This window comes from Peromyscus californicus, unplaced genomic scaffold, assembly GCF_007827085.1.
Source record: "Peromyscus californicus insignis strain IS unplaced genomic scaffold, ASM782708v3 Scaffold_5__1_contigs__length_169319896, whole genome shotgun sequence".
Lineage (NCBI taxonomy): Eukaryota > Metazoa > Chordata > Mammalia > Rodentia > Cricetidae > Peromyscus > Peromyscus californicus.
In genome coordinates, this window is record NW_026294573.1 from 98,092,851 (window position 1) to 98,115,221 (window position 22,371).

The window sequence follows — 22,371 nt, forward strand, 5'->3', positions numbered from 1 at the left end:
TTCTCTCCTTTTACCATGTGGGGTCCCAGAACTGAACTCAGATCATCAGACTTGACAGCAAGCCTCTTTGCCCACTGATCCATCTCATCAGCTTTTAGAAGACATTTTAAACTAATTTTAGAACAGGTTAATAGAAAGAGAGGTACCTTGTAAAGTAAGACATACTTAAGATCATGGGTGTGGACTTCTCAAAGAGAGTCACATTAAATGTCTTGTACAGTAGCTGTATATGCTAGCATTGGTGGCTTCACTAAGACATCTTTTACAGTGAATGAGCTCATGCAGTGGTTCCACATATGTGCTGGGTGGGATTGTAGCTGATGAGGTAAAGCCCAAGGCCTCTGTGCCTGCAGGGGCAGTTAAGATGCATTTACTGTAAACAAAGATTTAGTTTTGTTTTCTAGATTCTCAGGAAATATCTGGGAAAGGAGTAAGGCCAAATTTGGTCATAGAACTTTAATGTTTTCTTTTGTTGTGTTATTGTTGTTTTAAATCTTTCTGTACTTCTTCATTATAGTAGAATCCAGTCCTTGAAATTAGTAGAATCCAGTCCTTGAAATAAACTTGGAGAACTGGGTATTTGATGTGTCTGCTTTCAGGATATTACTTGTTATAGTTGATAGTTATCTATAATTGGTAATGAAGTCAATTTTTCAAAGCATAAATACCAATTATAGTTCTTATTAATTCATTCCAAAGGCACCTATCACCCTTTCTTTCGAGCTCAGATTAAGAAAATTTGTGTTCTCTAAATACTGGAGCTACCAAGCCTTCCTGTCCATCACAGCTTAATGAAAAGATCTTTAGAGTTCATCAATGTGACATTGACAGGTCATCACTGATCAGGATAGATTCTTTGCCATCATTACCTCTGTATTTAAACATGTCCTTTTTTTTTAAAGCTATTATAGGCCCCGTTAAAAGTCCTCTTATTTCCAAATAAGCCATAGTCTCTCTTCAGCCAAGTTGGGGAAAAGTCTGGCATCTATTTGTAGAGTAAACTTTAACAAAATGTTTTCTGTGTCAAGGCCTGTAATGGGCATGCTATCAAAGCATGAATGTCCATGAGGTCAAAAGTTTCATTGTTGTACAATATCAAAACACCTTATTAGTCTTGTTTCTTTCTAATACTCTTCCATGCTGAGTCTAACTTTCTCAGGCATGTCTGACATCCACAAAAAAGGAAGAAAAATTCACAACAGAATTTATGTTTCTCTTAGTCTATAGGTCACCACTTGCCCTGTTTGGACAGAGAGCTTTGTCCTGGACAGCAAACAAAAGTAGAGAAGTCCAAACCGAGAACTGAATCTCACATGTTAGATGGAGGATAAAGATCAATGTGAGACCCCTGGAGTAGCTTAAGTGTAAGTAGAGACACGACTAAGGTCATCAAGGCATAATGCAAAGGGGTCAGACTAACTCAGAGACCCCAGCATGGAGTACAGAGAAACCCCTTAGTTCTGACTGATGTACAGTAGTATGCCATAGAGGACAGCCTGTCCTATGATCTGCTGCACATCCAGAGTCTGTAGCCACAGATTTTGAAATAACAAGTAATCTTCCCAGAATCAAACTGAGAAGAAGAGTGTAAACGTAGTGTGGGCCATTTTATTGACTTGATTTTTCTTGAAAACACAGTTTGGCGAACAAATAGGCCTTTCAGTGTGACATGAAATGGGTAACAAACCGTCAATTTTGCCCACCACCATTTTTTGATGTTTTAGGAAAAAAAATTTAAAAAGTATCTTTTTATTTCTTTTCTTCAAAAATCCTATATGTTTAGGTAAATAAAAGGAGCCATTCTGACAGTGGATGATATTACAGCTAGTTTACAGGAAAGGAGAGAGCTCAGAGTTTGCAAATGACTCTTTCTCAGGATTTCTTTCCCTCTGTAGCATCCATGAACCATCTAAGTAGACATACCACCCCAAAAAAGGGCTTACCTTGGTTCAGAGGCATCTTCATGAAACAGAAAGAATAGAAATAAGAACTAGGCAGAGCTGGAGCACAATATTGGGACTGATATGTGTCACAGTGTTTTACTTTTATATATCTTCCCTGGGGTTGCTGCACTGAAGACAACAGATTGCTTTATATCTGTGGGGGCAGGGAGTTTAGCATTAGGGATTAATAGAGCCTAGCTACTTGCTCTTTTCTCCAACTTCAGTCAGACCCTACTTAGAAGATGTATATGAATGTATGTAAGAGAGTTTAGGTGAACAGTCGAGGAATCAGGGCCAAGGAAAGTTTTAGCAGAGGTGACTTTTGTTCCTAAAAGAAGATTAAGTGTTTATTGAAAACTCCAAGGCAGGCTGAAGATTAAGGTATCACTCTAGGAATCCAGAAAGTACATTTGAATAATCGTAATAAATGAAGGAATTCTTTCATTTTATCCAAACACATATGCATGCACACACATGCATATCCATTCCCATTCACCTTCTCTCCCTACTTCCCTCTCCTCTCTCTGAATGACCTTTCAGACATGCTCCTATTCAGTTCATTTAATCTCAGCTCCCACAAACTGCAAAGCACAAACACTTGCGGGTCATTCCGTGGTCCTTCAAACATCACTGAGTAAAATGTCAAACAAAGGACATGAGTCAGAATACATTTTGTGATAACTTTTTTTCTTCTATTTAGAAAAAAAATATGTACAAAAAAAGCTAAGAAGAGCTGACATGATGTGTCAAGGAAACATTTTGATAGATACAGATAGGAGGGACACATTATCACCATGCTAGAAAATGGGATGCAGTTAAAATCCAAGAACAGATAGAAGCCCCCAAGTGAAGATGTTGCTCTGGGCTCTACGTTGTAGGTGCTCTGACATCCTTTCTGTAAAATAATACTGTGCAAACTGGAAAATATTTTTTTTCGTAAAAAGTCCATACAATATGAATACAAAACTGTTGAGTTGGCAGGAAAGGCTGGTGCTAGCTGCTCTTATGGATAGAAGGCTACAATGTCACCTGCCTGCCCAAGGACAGAATTCCAGACTGACCTTGAGTTCCTTAGGTGGGCGAGGCTATTATCTAAGAAAGAGTCATATAACCACCACCACCCCCTATATTGGCTTCTGTGTCAATAGTTAGGAAACTAGGAATCTTCACTAGTATGCCACTGTCACTTTAACTTGGAATGCAATAAATTATTAACAGAACAGAACGTGATGTTCTCTCCAAATATTTTTTCCCCCAAGACTGATTTTGAGATTTATGATTAACCACCATGGTCCTTCCTGTAACTCAAAAGTTGAACTCTTATCAGTATTGAAAACTTCTGGAGGAAGCAGCAACTGTGGTAATAAGGGTTAAAGTGGATCGTTCACTTTATTTGTGTCTATAAAACTGAGAAAAGATTTGTGTACAAATATCACAAAACAACATCAATCATTGAGTAAATGTGATTCTTCAATGCACACTTGAACAAGAGGAAAATTTTGTTGGTTTTAAAATTCTGGCATAAATATATTAAAGCTGACCAAAAAAAAGATTAGGGCAAGCTACATCACTTTTTAATACAAAAAATGTACAAAACATTAGCCTCTAACTAGATAAACATAATACTTGTATTCACAGTTTCACTGAAGTCACTGTGTGTTTTGAAGTATTGAACTGGAAGGTTGTTGGAAAAAAAAAGAAAGAAACCAAATACAGCTGCATCTCTTCATTCATCTCAGGTGACTTCGGTCATGGAGGCTGAGTGGTTCTGCAGAGCAAGCAATAGGCAGGATCTTAGAGCTGGGCCGACTAACTTCTACACACCCCCATCCATTCCTGAAATGCTTTCAGACTAAAGCTCGCCGATCTCTTTATTTTTTTTAATTTTTAGTATTTAAAACTTTTCATATAATGTAGTTTGATCATATTTTCCCTTTCCCTCATTTCCTCCAAGATCTTTCCCCTCTCTACCCACCCAACTTCATGTTGTCTCTCAAACAAATAATGACATCCCCTAGACAATAAAAAACATCAAACTGTTGTTTCTTCTTAGTGTATTATTCCAAGACCCCTCAACTCCTGTTACCTCTTCCTTCAGTGTTTCCAACCAAAGTAGAATCATTTCTTCATGGAAACACTTCCTTATTGTTTTAATGTATTTATAGATTTCAAAGTAACAGCTATATTCCACACCTTTAAAATGTTTCAAATACTGAATACCAACTAAATTTTCCCAGATGACCTATTCTTTAAGTTTTGAGTTCTGTGCGACTAAAATTAACATTTTCCAGTAGAGAGAGGGGTTTTCATTGGACTTTAGCTAACTTATAGAGGATGTGGTCTGTGTGATGCAGAGCCATTAAAATCTCTTTTTTTCCTACTTTTAAATTAAATTGTATTTATGTGTGTGTCCCTGTGCATACAAATGTGTGACCACACACATGTGGAAGTCAGAGGACAGCTTGTAGGAGATAGCTTTCTCCTTCCACCACGTGGGTCCCAGGAACTCAGTTCACCAGGTTTGGCAACAGGTATCCTTACCTCCTAAGCCATCTCACTGACTCTAAAAATTCTTAAGACTTGCTTCCTGATCTTGTACATGATTTTTTTTTTTTTTTTTTTTTTTTTTTTTTTTGCTTTTGAGACAGGGTTTCTCTGCATAGTTTTGGTGCCTATCCTGGATCTCACTCTGTAGACCAGGCTAGCCTCGAACTCTCAGAGATCCGCCTGCCTCTGCCTCCCAAGTGCTGGGATTAAAGGCATGTGCCACCACCACCTGGCATCTTGTACATGATTATCTTACATATTTATATGAAAATATATTATGTGTCTTGGAGAAAATTTTATGTATAATGTAAATGAATATTATTGTACACCTATATCCTTATTGTATTCTATTGCTGAAATGTATTATAAGCATACTACTTCAGATGTGTGTATCTTTCCCTGTAACTCTGTCACATTTTGTTTACAGAATTTGCTAATGTGGTTTTCAAAGTCTTGTCATTTGTTTAAACTTAAAATCCCAAGCTATGGGCCTATGAAATTGGCAAATACTTAAGGAAATTGTGCTTTTCATCTCATTATTAGAGGATTTTTTTGATCATTGTTTTAGGACACTGGAGACGTATTCTTGGGAGATCAGTGGTACATTTTAAAAAAGATTTGTTTTATTTTTATGTCTGTTTATCAGGAGGTCAGAAAAGGGCATTGGGTCCCCTGGAGCTGCAGTTTTGAGGGTTATGGAGACCCAGCTCATAATTCCATAACCAGACCAGGCTGTTGTGAACTACCGGACTTGGGCTCCAGGAACATAATTCTGGTCCTCTGCAAGAATAGCAAGTGCTCGAAATTGCTGAGTCAGCTCTCTAGCCCCTGAGCGAGATATTTTAAAAGCTGGGGATCTAGTGTTTTTCAAGTTGTGCTGGTTGAACTTTGATGGATTTATTTCTACAAGATGAAAAAATAACTTTCTTTTGTGCAATTTGACATTAATTAATTAATCAATTAATTTTACTCAGAGTTGAACCTAGGACCTTATGCTTGCCAGGCAAGGGCCCTGTTACTGAGCAATATTCCAATCCCATAATTTTCCTTAAGAAAGACTTTTTATTTTTATTTTTTTATGTGCCTTAATGTTTGGCCTGCATTTTTGTATGGCATACCAAATGTGTGCAGTGCCTGCAGAGATCAGAAGGGAGTGTTGGAGCCCCTGAAACTGGAGGTACAGGTGGTTACAGCTGACCATGAGGGTGTTGGGAACCAAGCCTGGTTCCTCTGCAAGAGCAGTGAGTGATCTTAACCAGGAAGCTACCATCTCAGTCCAGATTTTACTTTGATAATCTACTTTCTTGTTTTTGTCAATGCTTGGGTAGTCTACGTGTTTATATAATATTATGTAATACTAAGTAATAAAGATGAAGTCATTCAGTATCTTAAGATAATTAGATAGGTGACTTTAACTCTTTTTTTTTCTGTGTATGATATAAAGTTTGTGTTAGTACTAATTCTGAATCAGAGGTACATTAGAATTCCCTGGGAACATTTTCTCAATTTTTTTTCACTCTGCACATGCTGAATTAAAATCCCTTGTGTGTGTCTGTTGGGGTAGGGGTGAGGGTGGGGAAGTCCAGGCATCTGTAGTCTTGTTATCAATTGGATTCTTCTTCTTTTTTTGTATTAATTAAAGAAAACCATCCTTCTCCTCACAAATAGAAGACATGGAGAGACTGCCACATCCAGGGAGAGTTAACCAGTTGCTTCATTTCTAATTTAATTTCTTTGTTAGGGTGAATATGGGCATTCAGTTGCAGAGCATGGGTAGCTGAGAGCTGGTCTTTTGGGGATCATTTAATAATGCTATAGGGCCCATACAATGATGGTTGAAAAACTTGATCTCTTCTGTTTCAGTTTTCTACAGTGATTTACTTTTTGTTGTTTTTTTCTACTGTGCCCTGTCTTAATCCATAATATCAGCAGCAAATGTAGAGTGAAGATATCAAATGTGGTTTTTAAGGAGGAGGGCTCCACGAGGCAAAGGAATAAGTGTTCCAGGGGGAGGGAAAGGAGATGCCTCGTTCCGAACCACAGACAGCTCTTTCTCCCGAGATTCTGAAGGGCAGGTGGATTCCACGTGTGTAAGTGTGTGCTCCAAAGGGCAGTTCTGGTCTTTCAAATTTCCAGTTCCTCCCTTGGAAGATGGTTCCAGTCACCCAATCACAAAGCAGCAGCTTCTACTGTAAACTCTGGCCTCAGGTGTTGTACAGGAGGCTTTTACCCAGAGAGAACATGGAAGACACTTATTTGGTAGGAATAGTTCAGGTTGAGCATACAGTCCCTGCAGCATCTTTTCATACTCAAGCCTGAGAGAGGTAGATTTTAAAAAAGGAAGTTTGTGTGAATGAAATATGAGACTATATGCCACAGAAGGACACACAGGGCTCTTAGAGTTAGATGGATCTGTGTTTCATTTTAATTAAGCAATCTTGGGAATGTTACTTAAGCATATCTTGCTTTTCAAAATAGAGTAATATTAATTGCAGGGGTACTGTGAGAGCAAGAGAAAAGGACCCTCAATGACTGCCACTTCTCTTTTTGAACAGCAGCTAAGAGTATTATCTTTCTATCTCTGTGGAAACATTTTCTACTAAAAGCAACGCTTGCCTTCTCCAATTTCCCACCCTTGGTATGGACTATGCCACATGGCTTCCCACAGCTTCTTGGAGCCTTATTCTTCCTCACCTGTGGAAGTTCTGCTCTTGTCTCTCTCATGTCTGTATTTGTTATACAAATAGCGATAACAGAGATAGTGACTCTTGTCTGACTTGAGCTTGTTGGCTTTTGACTGAGGGATCTAGTTGAGGTTTTGGCTCTGGCTTGCTTCCATCCATCCAGCATTTGTATTACACTCAGCAAATGTCAGGAAACAAGGCACAGAGGACGAGGATCATAGAGTCCAGATCTTTAAAGGTTCCCAATTCCATGAGGCACATAAATAGGGAACACTACCTAATTGTAAGGGGCAATCACATGATCGACCCAGAAGGACCTTCTGCCCAAGCTTGATATTCAGGAAGCCTCAGATCTTATCTAGACAAGGAGGTACATACATGGACACATAGATAGAGGCAGCCATGGAAGAAGTTCAGCTCCAACCTGTAGTGCACAAGGAATTTATTTATAATCTCACTCATATTCTTGATGTAGATACTCAAGTATCCTTTATCTCTGTGGAGAAGAATCATATCTGAAAGGGTTTGGTTTCTCACTTTTCAGTGTGAAACCTTCAGACTATGTCCTAGGAATTTGTTGTCCTCGTCAACTATGAATAGTCTTGAAGGAGAAGAGAAAAGCCACAGACAGAAGCTAATGCCTGACTGGTGTGGGCAGATGGATGACATTATTCTTAGACCAGGATATGCAGAGGACACTAGGCATACTTAGGCTGATACATCTGTGCAACCAGGCAAATATTTCTTTTGAAATGTACTTTTGTGTATATGAGTATTTGTCTGCATGTTTTTTTTATGCACCAAGTACATGCCTGATGCCTATGGAGGTCTGAAGAAAGCATCGAATACTTTCCCCATATGTTAATTTCAGTAGACTATTCAAATGGGAGATAAGGAAATAGAAGCTGAATACAATTGGTGCTGGGATTAATGGTGAAACTACAGAGTTTCTCAAAATGGCAAGAGTCTCATTGCTTTGCCCCCTGGTTCACTAATAAAATTAGACTTCATTAAAGGCCAAAAGACATAGAAGAGCTTGTGACAGTCAATACCTAAATAGCGAGAAATATCTAATAATTCTAGCAGGAAGTGCAATCCTATCCCTTATATTTCAAGATGAACAGAATATTATAGAAAACATTTCACTTAGTAGGATTCCAGATGCCTGGAAAGAGGAGTGTTTGAATGAAACTTTTTAAAAAGTCTTTAAAAAAGATGCTATTCTCTTGTTCACTTTAAGAATATTTACTCATCTCCACTTCCCCACCTCCTAGCTGGGTGGTCTGGGGTAAGTAGTTTACCTCAATATTTAAATTCTTATCAAGGAAATGGGCATTGATAAATGCCCATTCTATATGATGGTTGTTCACATAGGAATATCTTTTGATGCTACTGCACTGTCCTAGGCAAAGATCCCGAGTGTTATATGTCTAGGCCTCTTTAATGGTCCTTTCTGTGGCTTTCCTTGTCTTCTCAGAACAGCCATTTATCTTAAATTGTTTTCACATGGTGCACCTCATTCAGCACAGCACATTGTGACAGCTTTATTTCTGCTTCCCGATCACCAGAGTTCTGGAGAGCTAAGGCTGTGTGTTTAATTACTGTTTTGACGTCATGCATGGATGAAGGGCATATTGTAGAACACCTAACCAAAAAATGTTATTGTGCTGAACTTGTGATTGCTGTCAGGACAGATCCTGTACCTCCAACTTGAGTCACTAGTCACTAGATGGAACAAAATCTTTGTCCTTCCAAACACAGTTGCCCTTCCATTTATCCATGGGTTCTGCAGCCATGCATTTGTGCAATCACAGATGAAAAGTGTCTAGGAAACTGAATATGTCCAACATTGTTTCTGTGTCAGCATTCCCTCATCAGTCCTGTTTAACAGCTATTTAGTTAGTGCCTGCATTGCCATAGACATTGTAGGTGAAGTAGACATAAATGCGTATATGAATTTCTGTGCAAGTTCCATGGAAACATCATGCCGTACTACATTAGGAACTTGTGAACCTTGGGCTTTTGTATTCCCTGGAAGTTTGGACCCCTACTCCCCCAGGACACAAAGGGAAATGGAACTGTACAAGAAACATGTCAGTTGTTAGTCAAACTGGCTTCTCATATGAATAGTTCAAATTTCATGAATGTTGATTGTACATTGGAGGCCAATGTACACTAAAGTTGCTTGGGTTTAATTTGAACAACACTAAGTACTTCCTCAGGATTAAATAAATAACCTGCCAAGGTCGTGGTTTTGCTTGCTAAAGTCACTTTACTATACCTGTGCACTTAAGGTTTCCAGAGGGCTTTCTATCCTTGGGAAAGCCATCAAAGGAACTCCACGGGGATCCTCGGGTTTGGGTTTGGAAGGAGAGCCTTGTGTTCCTTTAAAGTTATGAACCACACACATTCCCTGCAGGATGGGGAAGAACAGAGATGGGAGTCAGACTCCAGTGGGAAATTATGAACCAACACATTACCTGCAGGATGAGCAGGGACAGAGATCGGGGTCAGAAAGTGTCTGGTCATCTCTGAGTGTGGCAGACCGCTGTCCTTAAATATCATCATGAAAGTGACATATTTCCTTGGAATTATGGGAGACCAAGAGCGAGGGAGGCTTGAAGTGTGTGCTGAGCACACTGCATGTACCGGTAAGGCAAATTCACCAGGTGGCTGGGGACAGCTAGTCCACTACACAGAACTCAACTCTTCAGCTGTCAAATGGGAATGGGAATACTTACCACATAGATTTGTGACAGTATGACGAATGTAAGTCACCTCATAATCACAGCAAACATGTGCTGAGGGTTGCTGTGTGTGCCTGGCAGTATCCTGGGGGTAGGGTGTGTTATGTCTCATTTTTGTTAATCCAGCCAATAATTTCCAACAGTAAGAAGTGAGTGCTACTAGTCTCTCCAGCTTGGACAGGCAAAGTTGAAATTTGTCAAAATCCGATCACTATATTATTTTTTGTCTCTTGACACAGCAAGTACTCAGCTCATATTTCCTGATGTCTGAAATGATCATGGTCAAATTATGTCATTATTATATACTTGGCTTGAACGACTCACCAGCAATATCTATCTATCTATCTATCTATCTATCTATCTATCTATCTATCTATCTACCTACAATTGTCTACTTTTCTTATTTCCTACCTGAGTCCTAAGTTTTTGCCATTTGCTCTGCCCATGTTGAATTTACCCTCCTCTTTCTATAATTTCTCTTGTTATTCTGCATCTCTGTTTATATGTCTAGTGTTAAGTCTTTCCTGTAATTTTTCAAACCATACAGAACATTTACACTAACATTTTTACCTGTCTCACCTCCACTTCACACTGCAGCTATGCTTAAAACTTTGGCCACTTAGGAAATGGTAGAGGACGAAGGTAACAGAACATTATATATTTTGAGGCTCAATTTCCCGAACAATAAAGTGAAGATAAAATTTTGCTAGGGGTGCTCTAAGAACTCACAGTTGGAGGTATTTGTAGTGTTGGGCATGCAGTAATTGCTCAACTAACATTTCCTTCCTCTTTCCCCTCATGGGAAACAGACATCTACAGCAGTGCTGAAGGTGAACAAGGATTATACTGACATTCTTGGGTTTTGCTTCTCTCGGTCTCCTCTCCAGCTCTTTGTTCTGGTTATCTCCACTCTCCCTCTGACTGAGACAGAGGCTGGGATAGTCATACAAGCATTTTTTTTTAAATATTGAGAGCAGAAATGAAAAAAAGGGTTAAGTCAAAGGAGTGTATGAATATAAAATGAGTGTATGTGTGATGCTAGTCTTAAAGGGGCTACTACAAGGGACAGAATAGGATGAGTGGCAGGTCCATTGAGATTTTAGTGACCTCTTCTCTTTGGGTAGGGTCTTTCTATTGACAGTGGCTTTGTTTTATGCAGAGTATGTGAGTTTATATAGGCCTGATGACCTACTGTTAAAACAGACAACCAAAGAATAGAATTACACCTCTCTGGCATGTCCAGGAAACATAATATTACAGAGGAATAAAAAGAAATGAATTATTGTTGCATTCTACAACATTAATGTGTCTCCAAATGTAAATTATAATGGAAGTAAAATGTCAGAAAATCCACATTATGTGATTTCATTTACATGAAATCCAAATGTAGAAAAACAAATTAAACCTCAATAGTTGCTGAGATGAAGGGGAAGGAAAAAGCAAGAGAGATGTCCAGTTCATCAAATCAGACAGTGTGTACCACCATATCCCTACCACACTTCAGCGGAACTGGATAAAACAAGGTCAAAATGAGCACAGATTCTTCTTTTCCAGTCCAAGTCAGATTAAGGGATTTCCCAGAAGAGCCAGGTCTCCATCTCTTTGAAGACCTAAAGTATCCTCAGGCTGTGAAGATATGGAGGCAGCTGTGGTTCCCAAAATTCTTCAGGGAGGTCAAATGTAGATGCCACTTAGTTGAAACAAGATGCTAAAGAGGCCTCTAAAAGGTGAGGGACTAACTGCAGGGTTTCCAAAGTTTTGAGAGGGTACGTCATGCATGTACACTAAGACAGTTCTTGGGTCTAGGTCCAGGCATTTTGTTTTGTTTTGTTTTGCTTTGTGGTGCTGTAGGGAGAGCCTGCTCCACCAGCGGCCTTTGTCCGCTGTGCTTTGCCCAGAAACATGTAGCTCCTGAGCCATAGACGCTGACTGTAAAACACTCAGTTGGAGATGCACCGTGTTATTACTCTTCCTGAGCAAGCTGAGAGCTTGAAGACAAAACATAGTCCTCTTCTTTCATTGACTCTCTCAAGAAACATGGCCAGTCATGTTTCTCACAGTAAGGTACTCTGATTCTGCTCTTGTAGAAATAGCATGCATATTCTCTGGACAATTGCGGCTCAGCAGACAGGGATACCAGGGACAATGACTCAGACTGGAATCTGGGAAACTCACTGCACTGTGACTTTACACGGAGGCGGGAAAAGGGATGAAGTGGAGAGAAGGAGCCCGACCTACCAGGAACAGGGCTACTGCGGTGCCCAGGATGAAGCCGGCGATCACATCTGAACAGTGGTTCCGGTACTCTGAGACCCGGTTGAGGCCTGTCAGGAACGCTGTACAGAGGGTCCCCAAACACAGCACTGGCTTGGCCAGTCGACTGCTCTTCGTCTTGATTGTGCTTGTGATGTACATCTGCAGTGGGAGAGAGACCAGTGAGTTTCAGGCAGTCCTTGAACTGGTGCATCAGAAACATGGGCTTTGACAAAGGGAACCACAGCAACTCTGTCTCCTTGGACAACTTCATCAAGCTAGTTAGTTAGACAGTGCAGCAATGACAATGAATCTGTGTCCTTTAGTCACTTTGCATCGGAATGAGTTTGTGAATAGAAGCTATATTGACAGAAGGAACAACTGAAGATTAATGGCTGGGTTCAGAACACGCAGTTTTTATGTAAAGAACCAGAGAATCAGGTGGTGCTATTAAAAAACAATATAAAAACCTTGAGTACCAATTAAACCTTCTATTTGAATGAGTTTGTGGCAGAGGATATCAGGTAGGTGATTCACATTTTACTTTTTGCTGTCCCCCACAATACTAGTAGTGCCTGCACACTTTGGGACCATGATATAAAATTGTTCACTGACTGACTGATGGACCTAATTTGAATGGTCCATTCCTGACTAAGAGTCACTGCTATGCTGTAAGTTGATTCTCAATCAGGAACAACTGTGGTCTGTTCTATCCATTTGTCTACTTCAGAGTGTTTTAAAACACTAAAATTTTCTGTGTACCACAATATATGAAAGAGTGATGGATCTGAACCAAATAAAAGATGCTGTGCTCGCTGACTTGAAATGTGGGCTGTTGTTATCAAATGCATCCCTGATGGTCCAGAGTTAAAATGTGCTTCCAGCAAATCACAATACTTTGGTAGTTGCTATAACCCACCAGCAGAGGACACTAGTGACCCACCATTTCTTCTCTTTCCTTTTGGATGGACTTCTGTAAGCCCTGGCCTTAATCTTACTACAATCCTCCTGCCTCAGAATCCCATGTGGGTTCTGGAACTACAGACTTGTCTCATCATTTCTTATCAAATATGGTGAATCCAGTGACCCTAAAAAGGCATAAGAAAAGACTGATATTTAATATTATAATCTATAGACTGTTTGATATCCTGAGCACAAATACATTCGCATAGATGCCTCTGGCAATATTACATGGGAAGCTAATTTCTGGGAAGAGGCTTCAACACTAACATGAATCCTGGAGGGTTACAGGAGGCTCTTTATCCTATGTAGCAGGTGCCGTACAGAACTCCAGTAGATCAAAGTCACACAGATTGTAACATGCTGTAGTATTCTGACACTGAGAGAATTGTTACTTAAAACGCTGAATGCAAGTACATATGTTCAATTTGATTTTTTAAGCTTCTATATTGTTTTCTAGGTATGTCTTTTATGAATCGTTCCTGTAAAAATATTAACCATTAAGAACATAGACCCCTGGTTGATATCCTTTACAATATTAACTGGCATCTAGGAAGTAACTGTTGAATGTTTTCATTAGCATTTTCTTTTTATTTGGCACATAATAATAGCAGATATTTATGTGCACTGTGTAGTGTTTCAATACCTCTATGGACCACACAATGATCAAGCCCTGGCAATTAGCATATACATCAGTTTTGAGTAATCCTGAAAGCATAATTTAATGCACAACAAAAAATGTTTACTCAGTTGGAACGTTGTATCCAGATTTATCTAATTGAGTATCAGGCCTGATTTGAATGGGTTGATATCCGAATCTTTGGATGATGCTTGCACTGTGTGCTGTGTGCAGCCACCGTATTTGATTCTTTCTGCTGCCATGGGTGTTTTGGTCTCATTTGATGATGACACACTGGTTTAAGTTACTGATTTATTTGTATAATGGCATTATCAAAATTAATTTCACACAGTAGTGACTTGAGACTGATAAAAATAAAAAAGTGTGGGGTGGGGAGCAAAAGCACATGGCTTTATACAAATGATGCTCTAGGCAACTTAGGAACAAATCAATATTCTGAAAATTAGAAAGCACACTAAATACCCCCAGAGGATTCCTGGCCTATATTCCCTCTTTGTTTTGTAAAGAAAAAAAGAAGTCTAACCAGGTGACAACTGATTTGTGTTCTCTGTGTTTGCCCTTCCTTAAGGTGGGGGTAGCTGGGTTTATTTTGTTGTATAGTCATTACAGAGAAGATCCCAAAGGATTAACTAGGAAGCTTCTGATGGCTAGGCAGGATGGTCAGGAGCACCAGAGGTGAGCTGTGGTAAAAGATTCAGCAGCATTACCTGTTCCAAGTCGTGAGGAAGAGAGTATTCACTCAACAGTTTGAGAAACTGTTGGGTGGCCCAGATTTACAGTGTGGTTCCAGAACAGTGCATTATTCTCACATCTGCCTGCACATCTGCCGGCGGGGACCAGGCGATGATAGGACAGGACTCAGCTGCCTAGAGGCACAATGTGCCACCCACAGGGGTTGGGTGGAGAATGGGATGCTGCCCCCTGCAGATAGGGCTTAGGGAGTAAGATGAGGGTACCCCAGAATATCTGAGTGGTCTGAAAGGAGACAGCTCTGTCTTCCTTCTCCATGCTTCACTGGGACTCCCTAAGGGGTCCTTCTCACCAATGGCTACTTCCACTGGTAAAATGAACCAGGGACCTGTGGTATTGGCTTGTGTGTGTGTTCAGGCTGACAGTTGTGCTTCTGAGTTCTGAGTTCAAAGGAAGCTAGATCAGAAAAAGACGAAATATGACATTTCCAACATGGACTTTAGTTACGATGTAGAAAAATAAGAAAATACCATTGCTTTTCCTCTGATGAGAGCAAAATAAATAAATAAACAACTAATTATTAATTAATGACAATCTGAATAATTGCAATAATTAATATCATTACCAATACTATTAATAATACCCAATAATATTAATAAATAGTAATAATAATTATTATTGGTAATTTAAATTATGTCCTGCTAGGTCATAATGCCATAAACAATCAAAGGTGGTATGATCTGGGGAGAAGTGAAAAGTGAAGTTTGGGGTCTTAAATTCTAGAATTATCTAACTCTTAACAAAGCAATAAAGAATGTTGCAAGAAGCACAGGACACATATGTTTAATCCTAGCCTGCACTGTGAGGCCAACCACACACCGGAGTCCACACTTGAAAACCTACAGGTAGGCACAAGGAAGGTGTGCTGTTATGGAATCAACTAAAACTGTGGTAGTGGTGAGAAAATCCCAGACAGTGCCAGGAGCTTGGCCACAGCTCGGATTGTGTATTCTTAGGTATTCAGGAGGCCTTAGTTTTCCCACCTGTAAACTGGGAGGGTGTAAGTGGAGGATTATCAAATTTCTCTTTAAGCTAAGTCCTCTGGATGTTTAGGATGAGGAGTGGTTCAGGAGGGAGGTTATTTTATCAATGGTGTGAGATGATGTGAGAGAAACACATTTTCTATGACTTAAAAAATCATATAACAGGGATGACAGAATGGTGGTGGGAAAGGTGAGAGACACATTGCAGCAAAATCTCAACTTGGGGGGACAGGCTCACATACTCACCGTGGCGTATAAGGCGGAGTAAATGCTCAGAGCAGCGTGTTTGGAGGGGAAGGACCTCCGAGCCTGTTCGATCACTTCCAGGTCCCCAGTGCAGATGTTACCATTGTTGATGAACTGGTGGTGTGCCCGGCAGTCTGTACTAGTATAGTTTGGCTGGCACACTGTCAGGAAGTATGGTGTTAGGTGACCAGTGACCACTTGCCCGGCGTTTACAAAAATGTCAGTAGCAAAAAGTCCAAATGCAAATACCCCTATAAGGAGATTGAAAGAAATCAGAGTGGTGACATGCACTGTTAGTCGGTTTTGCCCCAGATAAGAAACAGTTGGGAGAGTCCATGATGACAACTTCAAAAAGATTTTAAAAGTCAAATTGTCCATTCACCTTCATCATTCTGGGACGTGGCGCCTGCCTCCTAAATGACCGCTTCTTCCAAATCTTGGCTGATGGTCTACTGTTGGCATTTTATTGCTTTGTGTAAATGCTTTAGCAGCAACATAGTCTCAGAGGGAGGAGCTGAAAGTTTGGGTTTCATGACCTAGGCTCCAGCTTTGGTGGCCAGTTCACATGAGTAGTGCAACTTCTTTGACCCTCAGTGCCCTTGGCTGAGAGAACTAGAGATGGGGTCATTTGGGAAGATGGCGTATATACAAAAATACCCAGCATGGTGTCTGGGTTTTGTTTTGCTTTTAAGACAGGATCTCATGTAGCCCAGAATGGTCTCAAACTCCCTATGTAGCCCAGGATGATCTTAAAACTCCTGACATTCCCGCAGCCACCTCCTAAGTAGTGGGATTATGGGAGTCTGCTAACCTACCTGGTTTATGCAGTGCTGGGAACTGAACCTGGGCCTTTGTGCATGTTACACAAGCACTCTACCACCTGAGTTGCCCCTCCAGCCCCAGGGGATCTTAAGTAATTCTTCTTTCTATAGGGAATATATTCATTCTATTTTTATTTAGAAATGCAAAGAGCAGTCATCTATAACATCAAGGCTGTAAGTGAGAATAAATAATGATTTTACAGAGTCCCCCCTCAAAGAGAAAATGTTAAAAAATATCACTGCATCATTTTAGTTGATGTGGGAAATAGTAAGTGAGAAAACAGAAAAGAGATTAAGGTTGAGTGTTGCCAACAGTATTAGTTATTTTTTGTTTTTGTTTTTGTTTGTTTTTTAATTTTACGGAGCTGAGGACCGAACCCAGGGCCTTGTGCTTGCTAGGCAAGCGCTCTACCACTGAGCTAAATCCCCAACCCCCAGTATTAGTTTCTTACTGCTGCTACAACAAACTGCAACAAGCAGCCTGGCTTAAAGCAGTGTAAATCTATGTCTTCACCAAGTTCTGCAAGTTGGAAGTTCAAAGTAGGTTTTTCCAGGGAAAACTTTCTTTGGAAAGTCCAGGCTAGAACTCATTCCTTATCTTTTCCAGCACTTAGGAGTCTCCTTCTTTTTGGCACTCACCTTATTATTCCATTGCTCTACGGACTCTGACTTTCTCGCCTGTCTCATAAAAACACTTGTGATTGCATTTCAGTCACCTAAATAGACCAGGGTAGCCCCCTGATCATTGGTGTAAGCACAACTTCAGATCCCTTTTTCACATAAAGTAACAAGTTTGCTGTTTTCAGGGACATCTTTTGGTGTGTGTGTGTGTGTGTGTGTGTGTGTGTGTGTGTGTGTGCATTTTTGTTTATGTGTGTTTGTGTGTGTGTGTGCACATGTGAACACAAGTATGTGCATGTGTGCTTGTATATGTATGTATGTATGTATGTATGTGTGTACCTATGTGTTTATTCTATTTTTTAGATGGGAAGCTTGGTGCACATACTACCTCTAGATTTTTATTCTGCTCTCTGGTAAATTCCACAGCTTTAACCTCAAGAAGCTTGACCATTGATAAATAGGATCTTTTTTGTTATTGTTAAAAGCAATTTTTAACTGACATAAAAACATATGATTACACATACTTGTGAGGCACCCTGTGATATTTGGACACATGTATACGCTGAGGAACATTTAAATCATCTGTATCATGACTTAAGTCACCAAAGCGTTATTTTTTTTTTTTTTTTTTTTTTTTTTTGGTTTTTCGAGACAGGGTTTCTCTGTGTAGCTTTGCGCCTTTCCTGGAACTCGCTTTGGAGACCAGGCTGGCCTCGAACTCACAGAGATCCGCCTGCCTCTGCCTCCCGAGTGCTGGGATTAAAGGCGTGCGCCACCACCGCCCGGCACCAAAGCGTTATTTATGTTTTTCCTCAAACATTTGTCACTCCTGCTGAAAACAATCAAGCTCCCCTTCCCCAGCATTTGGAAATCTATAGTATGTTGTCAGTGTTGATAGTTATTGGGTGGAGAGATGGCCCAGTGGTTAGAGGAGCACTGGCTGCTCTTGCAGAGGATCTGGGTTCAGTTCCCAGAACCCACACGGTGGCTCACAACTGTTTGCAACTCCAGCTCTAGGGGATCTGATGCCTCCTTCTGACCTCCTGAGTACTGCATGGATGTAGTGCATTAACATATATATACACAGGCAAAACACACTAACAAATGAAATAAATCTTTGAAAAACTGATCCTTACTGTATTGCCATAGCTACTTTTATCTTTAGTACTCAATACGCAACCTTTCTCTATCTCTCCTTCCCTTGCTATTCAGCTTTGCTGAAATCACATTTTTGGATACCATACATGAGTGAGTCTCTATAGTACTTAGTCTGTCTGTGGCTCTTTACGGTTTCATTTTGATCTGTATTGATTACTATAATTTTCCTTCCCATGGCTTTGCGAGAATGACTTTTACCACAATGAGAACTGGCGTCTTTAATAGCTGCAGCCGCCTCACACTTAGGGGCTCTGACCTGGGAGAGCAGACATCCATTGATCATGCCTGGCAGTTTTCACCCCCAGGCTCTAAACATCAGAGTGGCTGGAAATTTCTTACATCTTCAAGTAAGGTTCTTAAAGACCAGGTCTGTGGCTGGTTCAAGGGGTAATAACTCTGTCTGGACAATCTTTTCCAGGAAACAAGGGTTATTTATGATTTGAAAATAGAAAAGAGACAACATTTTCCTCTGGCACTTCATTTGTCAGACATGCCTTCAACAAGGACAGCAGTAGGTTTTTGGAAAAGGAGGGTTCCTAGGCTCTCAGGATCAGTGTCTGCAAAGCCAGCTTCACTCATGCACATGGTGATTCTGGGAGGATGGGTTCTGCGCATGCTGTCCTGCTATGGAGATTTGCACTGCTCCTCACACTTATCTCTGCTTAAATTGGCTTTTCTTGAGGGCTTAACAGCATCCAATCTCCTCATATTTCATTTTGATGTATTTGATTCAGATCTGAAGGGCGATGCCCACCCAAGGGATGCCACCTTCCTCTGGCACATGCCATGCCAACGAAGGGCTGTAGAACCCACAGTTGGTGACTTACAGGAAATGTCAGATCACACTGTGTTTTTGTAAAAGACTCTAGCCATTCCTTTGTTACTCAACCCTGATCTCCTTGAGATGATTTTTACAATTCTCAGAGACTAAAAATAACAGTTTTATTCTTAGAGTTTGGTGAAATAACCTGCATGGTCTCTTCTATTGAAAGTCACGATATTTAGAAGATGTTTTAAAAATGTCTACACAATATATCATGACTCCTAAAATTATTTAAGTGAGGTCATGGTTTTGAAAGGTTAGAAATGTTTTCCTTAACTTTTCTATTAGCACATACTAATTATATATAATAACGGGGTTCAGTATGACATTTTCATGTATGTAGATAATATATTTTGATCATATTCACCGTTCATTACTCTCTTTTGAGGCCCTTCTCCTCCCACTCATTCCCCTCCTATTATCTGCTAGTCTCCCTTCTACTTTTATGACTTTTTCTTGATGTATGATTCCTTGACTTTATCATTAAGACTGTTTACAGAGCACAGGAGAAGGTTTCTTTACAGGAGCATGGCCACCTACCAGTACCGGTACCATTGAAGAAAATGTCTTCCCTTTCTCATCAACCATTATTTGCTTACAAATCCTCAGTGGTGGTGGGGACTCTGAGCCCATTTCTCCCCCATAACATAGTGCTGACAGACCCCGTGTTGTGGGGATAGTCACACCTGCCATGAGTTCAAGAGTGCAGCAGCTATGTCTTGCTGAGAAGTCAATATTCTTCCCCATTCTCCCTCCCTCTGGATTCCCTCCAGTTCTTTCATTCTCTCTGTCGCTTCTTCTGTGATAGTCTCTGAGTCTTGGGAAGGGTGATACAGATGTCCCATTTTTTGATGAGAACTCTGCAGTTATTCTAAGCACTTTGCTTACTTATGCATCTCTACAGTTATCATTGATTACTGAAAAAGAAACTTCTATGCCCAAAGATGACAGCAGCACCAACATAAAGAATAGACACAGTTATTTAGAAGGCAATTTGGCTGACACATCATGTTCATTTAGCAAGAAAAAAAATAACAGGAGGGTAGTTTTCCCATGGGAGCTTATTCCCTCTTTGGCCACAGACTTTTGACATTTACAGTATTAGACTGAACTTCCTCTTACATAGCAGGCCTCAGATCCAATCAGAAAGTGGTATGTTAACCCTAGAACAGACTTGCCACTTCTGCACCGGAGAAGTCTAGCTAGTTGGTAGTGTTTCATGATGGGTCTAGAGTTGAGTAAGACTGTTGATATTAATTTGCCTAGCAACCAGCATATCACCTTTTGGCATGGTGGGGGCTGTCCAGCAGAGAGGAAGTTTCCAGGTCAGTCCTACCCTGATTTCTCTATGTCCCATGGTGACAGTGTGTGGGATCTTCAGCAACCGAGTCTTACCATCTAGTTGTATGGGCAACTAACAGCAGTGGCAATAGCCTCTATTGTTTTGAGGGACAGGGACCTCCATAAACAACAACTTGGAGGGAGATAGCCAACACCTTCCACTATGATTTTCATTTAATAATGAAAGTCTTCTGGGAACAGTTTTATCCTCTCATGCAGACAAGATTCCTCTGTTCAAGCCTTTTTCATTTTTCAATTAGTTTACCAAGCATCAGATTTAGTTTTTTTTTTTTTTTGGCAAAATTTTTATCCCATAATTCTCCCTGTTGATACTGCGACACTCTGATAGTTCTATTTGTCTTAAGGCAGAATTCCACCAATAATGTTCCTTGCTTCAGGAGCATGGGTTACATTTAGGGTGAGTTTACATTAGACAAAAACTCTAAAAGTAACAGTTTTGATATATAAGAGTCAAATGTTTGAGGCATCGATTACTTCTCTGTTCACTTCAAATGCTGAAGGAATTTGGAGGATCAAGACTCAGGACATAGAAAAGGAGGAACTGAGTTTCTAAACCAGCTGCAACATGGGGGTGGGTGCAAATGATCAGACAAGGAGGCAAGCTGAGCTGGATTTCTGTGAAGGAGAGAGATGGGTAATTCAATGCTTCTGCCTCATGCTCATTGTCCTCAGTGGCTGGGCAACAGAAACCTCCAAGTTGATAGCTTGGAAATTCAGATGGAAGTATGCCACCTGCCTTCAGGGATAAGGCTCTAGGGCTCTGAAGGGTTCTTGTAGAAGATTCACTTGCAGGTTGGTATCAGAACCATAGGGAGGTTGCACGAGCCATGCATAAATGAACTCCTGGAGGTCATAGGGGTGGAGGGACTTGAGGGTAGGATAAAGGGGTGGCACTTGCTGGTGATCCCCACAGTCCCTGTCCTGGTGGTAGGTGTCACCTAGGGAAACCAGAGCATGGCTTTTGTTTGTGACCTGAAAGAGTCAACTGACACATGCGGGACAAGCCCAAGGCTGGCAGAAGAGGGAAGTGAAGCTGTTGAAACTACTCTTATTTTGTTCAGATGGTTTTACCTGGACTCCCTGTAATTTCAGGCAGATATCTTTGGATGAGATAGAGTCTTTGATCAGTAGAATTTTACTACAGGCAGTGAAACGCTGACCCCGGTTCTTTCTATTGGATCAGTGCAGGGTCCTGGCCCCTTTACTCTAAGGACGTAGGAGAGACAATGACATGACCTGAAAATAAAATATTCATAATGATGATCTTTGAAGCCACAGATAATTGGTTTGTTTGCAAAAGATAACAGGGCTCATGCCAGGATGCCTACAGAACTGGGCAAGCTAGGCAGTCAGACTTGTGGGTGCCAGGGAACTCTGTTTCCAGTCACACAGCAGGCCACCAGGAAGCCCAGACACAGGCAACAGAGTGGTGGTCAGCAGAGCCAAACAGGGTGAGGGAAAGAGAGGCTACATTCCTTTCCTCCCCAAAGAGCCTGGGGACTTAGGAGCAGCCTCCAAATTGAGGACCAAATGGTTCTGCACTAAATTGTAAATGTGCACCTCTCCAGTTAAAATTGAGCCACGTGCCAGCCTCTGGTGGATCATCTCTTAGTTATTCACTAAAATGTACATGTTGTATGAAAACACAAGGGCAGTCCTAAGAACACCGAGAGCCAGGTCTGATGTTGGAACCTGGAGAGAGACTCCATGAGGGGTTTCACTGCAAATAACCTAGACAGGGAGTAGGTTAAATCTCTCTGTTTCTTTTTCTCCTTGTCTCTCTCCCTCTTTCTCTGTTTCTGCCCCTTTCTAGTGTGTGTGTGCATGTGTGTG

General features: G+C 40.6%; 1 protein-coding gene across 2 annotated transcripts in view; it reads right to left on the minus strand.

The window, feature by feature from the left end:
• Window positions 1–2,609: 2,609 nt before the first annotated feature.
• Window positions 2,610–22,371, minus strand: part of Plppr1 (phospholipid phosphatase related 1) — a 285,228-nt gene continuing 265,466 nt past the window's right edge. For both annotated transcript variants that reach the window (XM_052715907.1, XM_052715906.1), the window contains exons 5-8: window positions 15,754–16,004; window positions 12,160–12,336; window positions 9,456–9,587; window positions 2,610–3,711 (exon numbers count right to left, since the gene is read on the minus strand). In XM_052715907.1, the coding sequence (XP_052571867.1) occupies window positions 3,679–3,711; window positions 9,456–9,587; window positions 12,160–12,336; window positions 15,754–16,004 (593 nt within the window). In that variant the 3' untranslated portion in view covers window positions 2,610–3,678. The remainder of the gene's footprint in view (window positions 3,712–9,455; window positions 9,588–12,159; window positions 12,337–15,753; window positions 16,005–22,371) is intronic.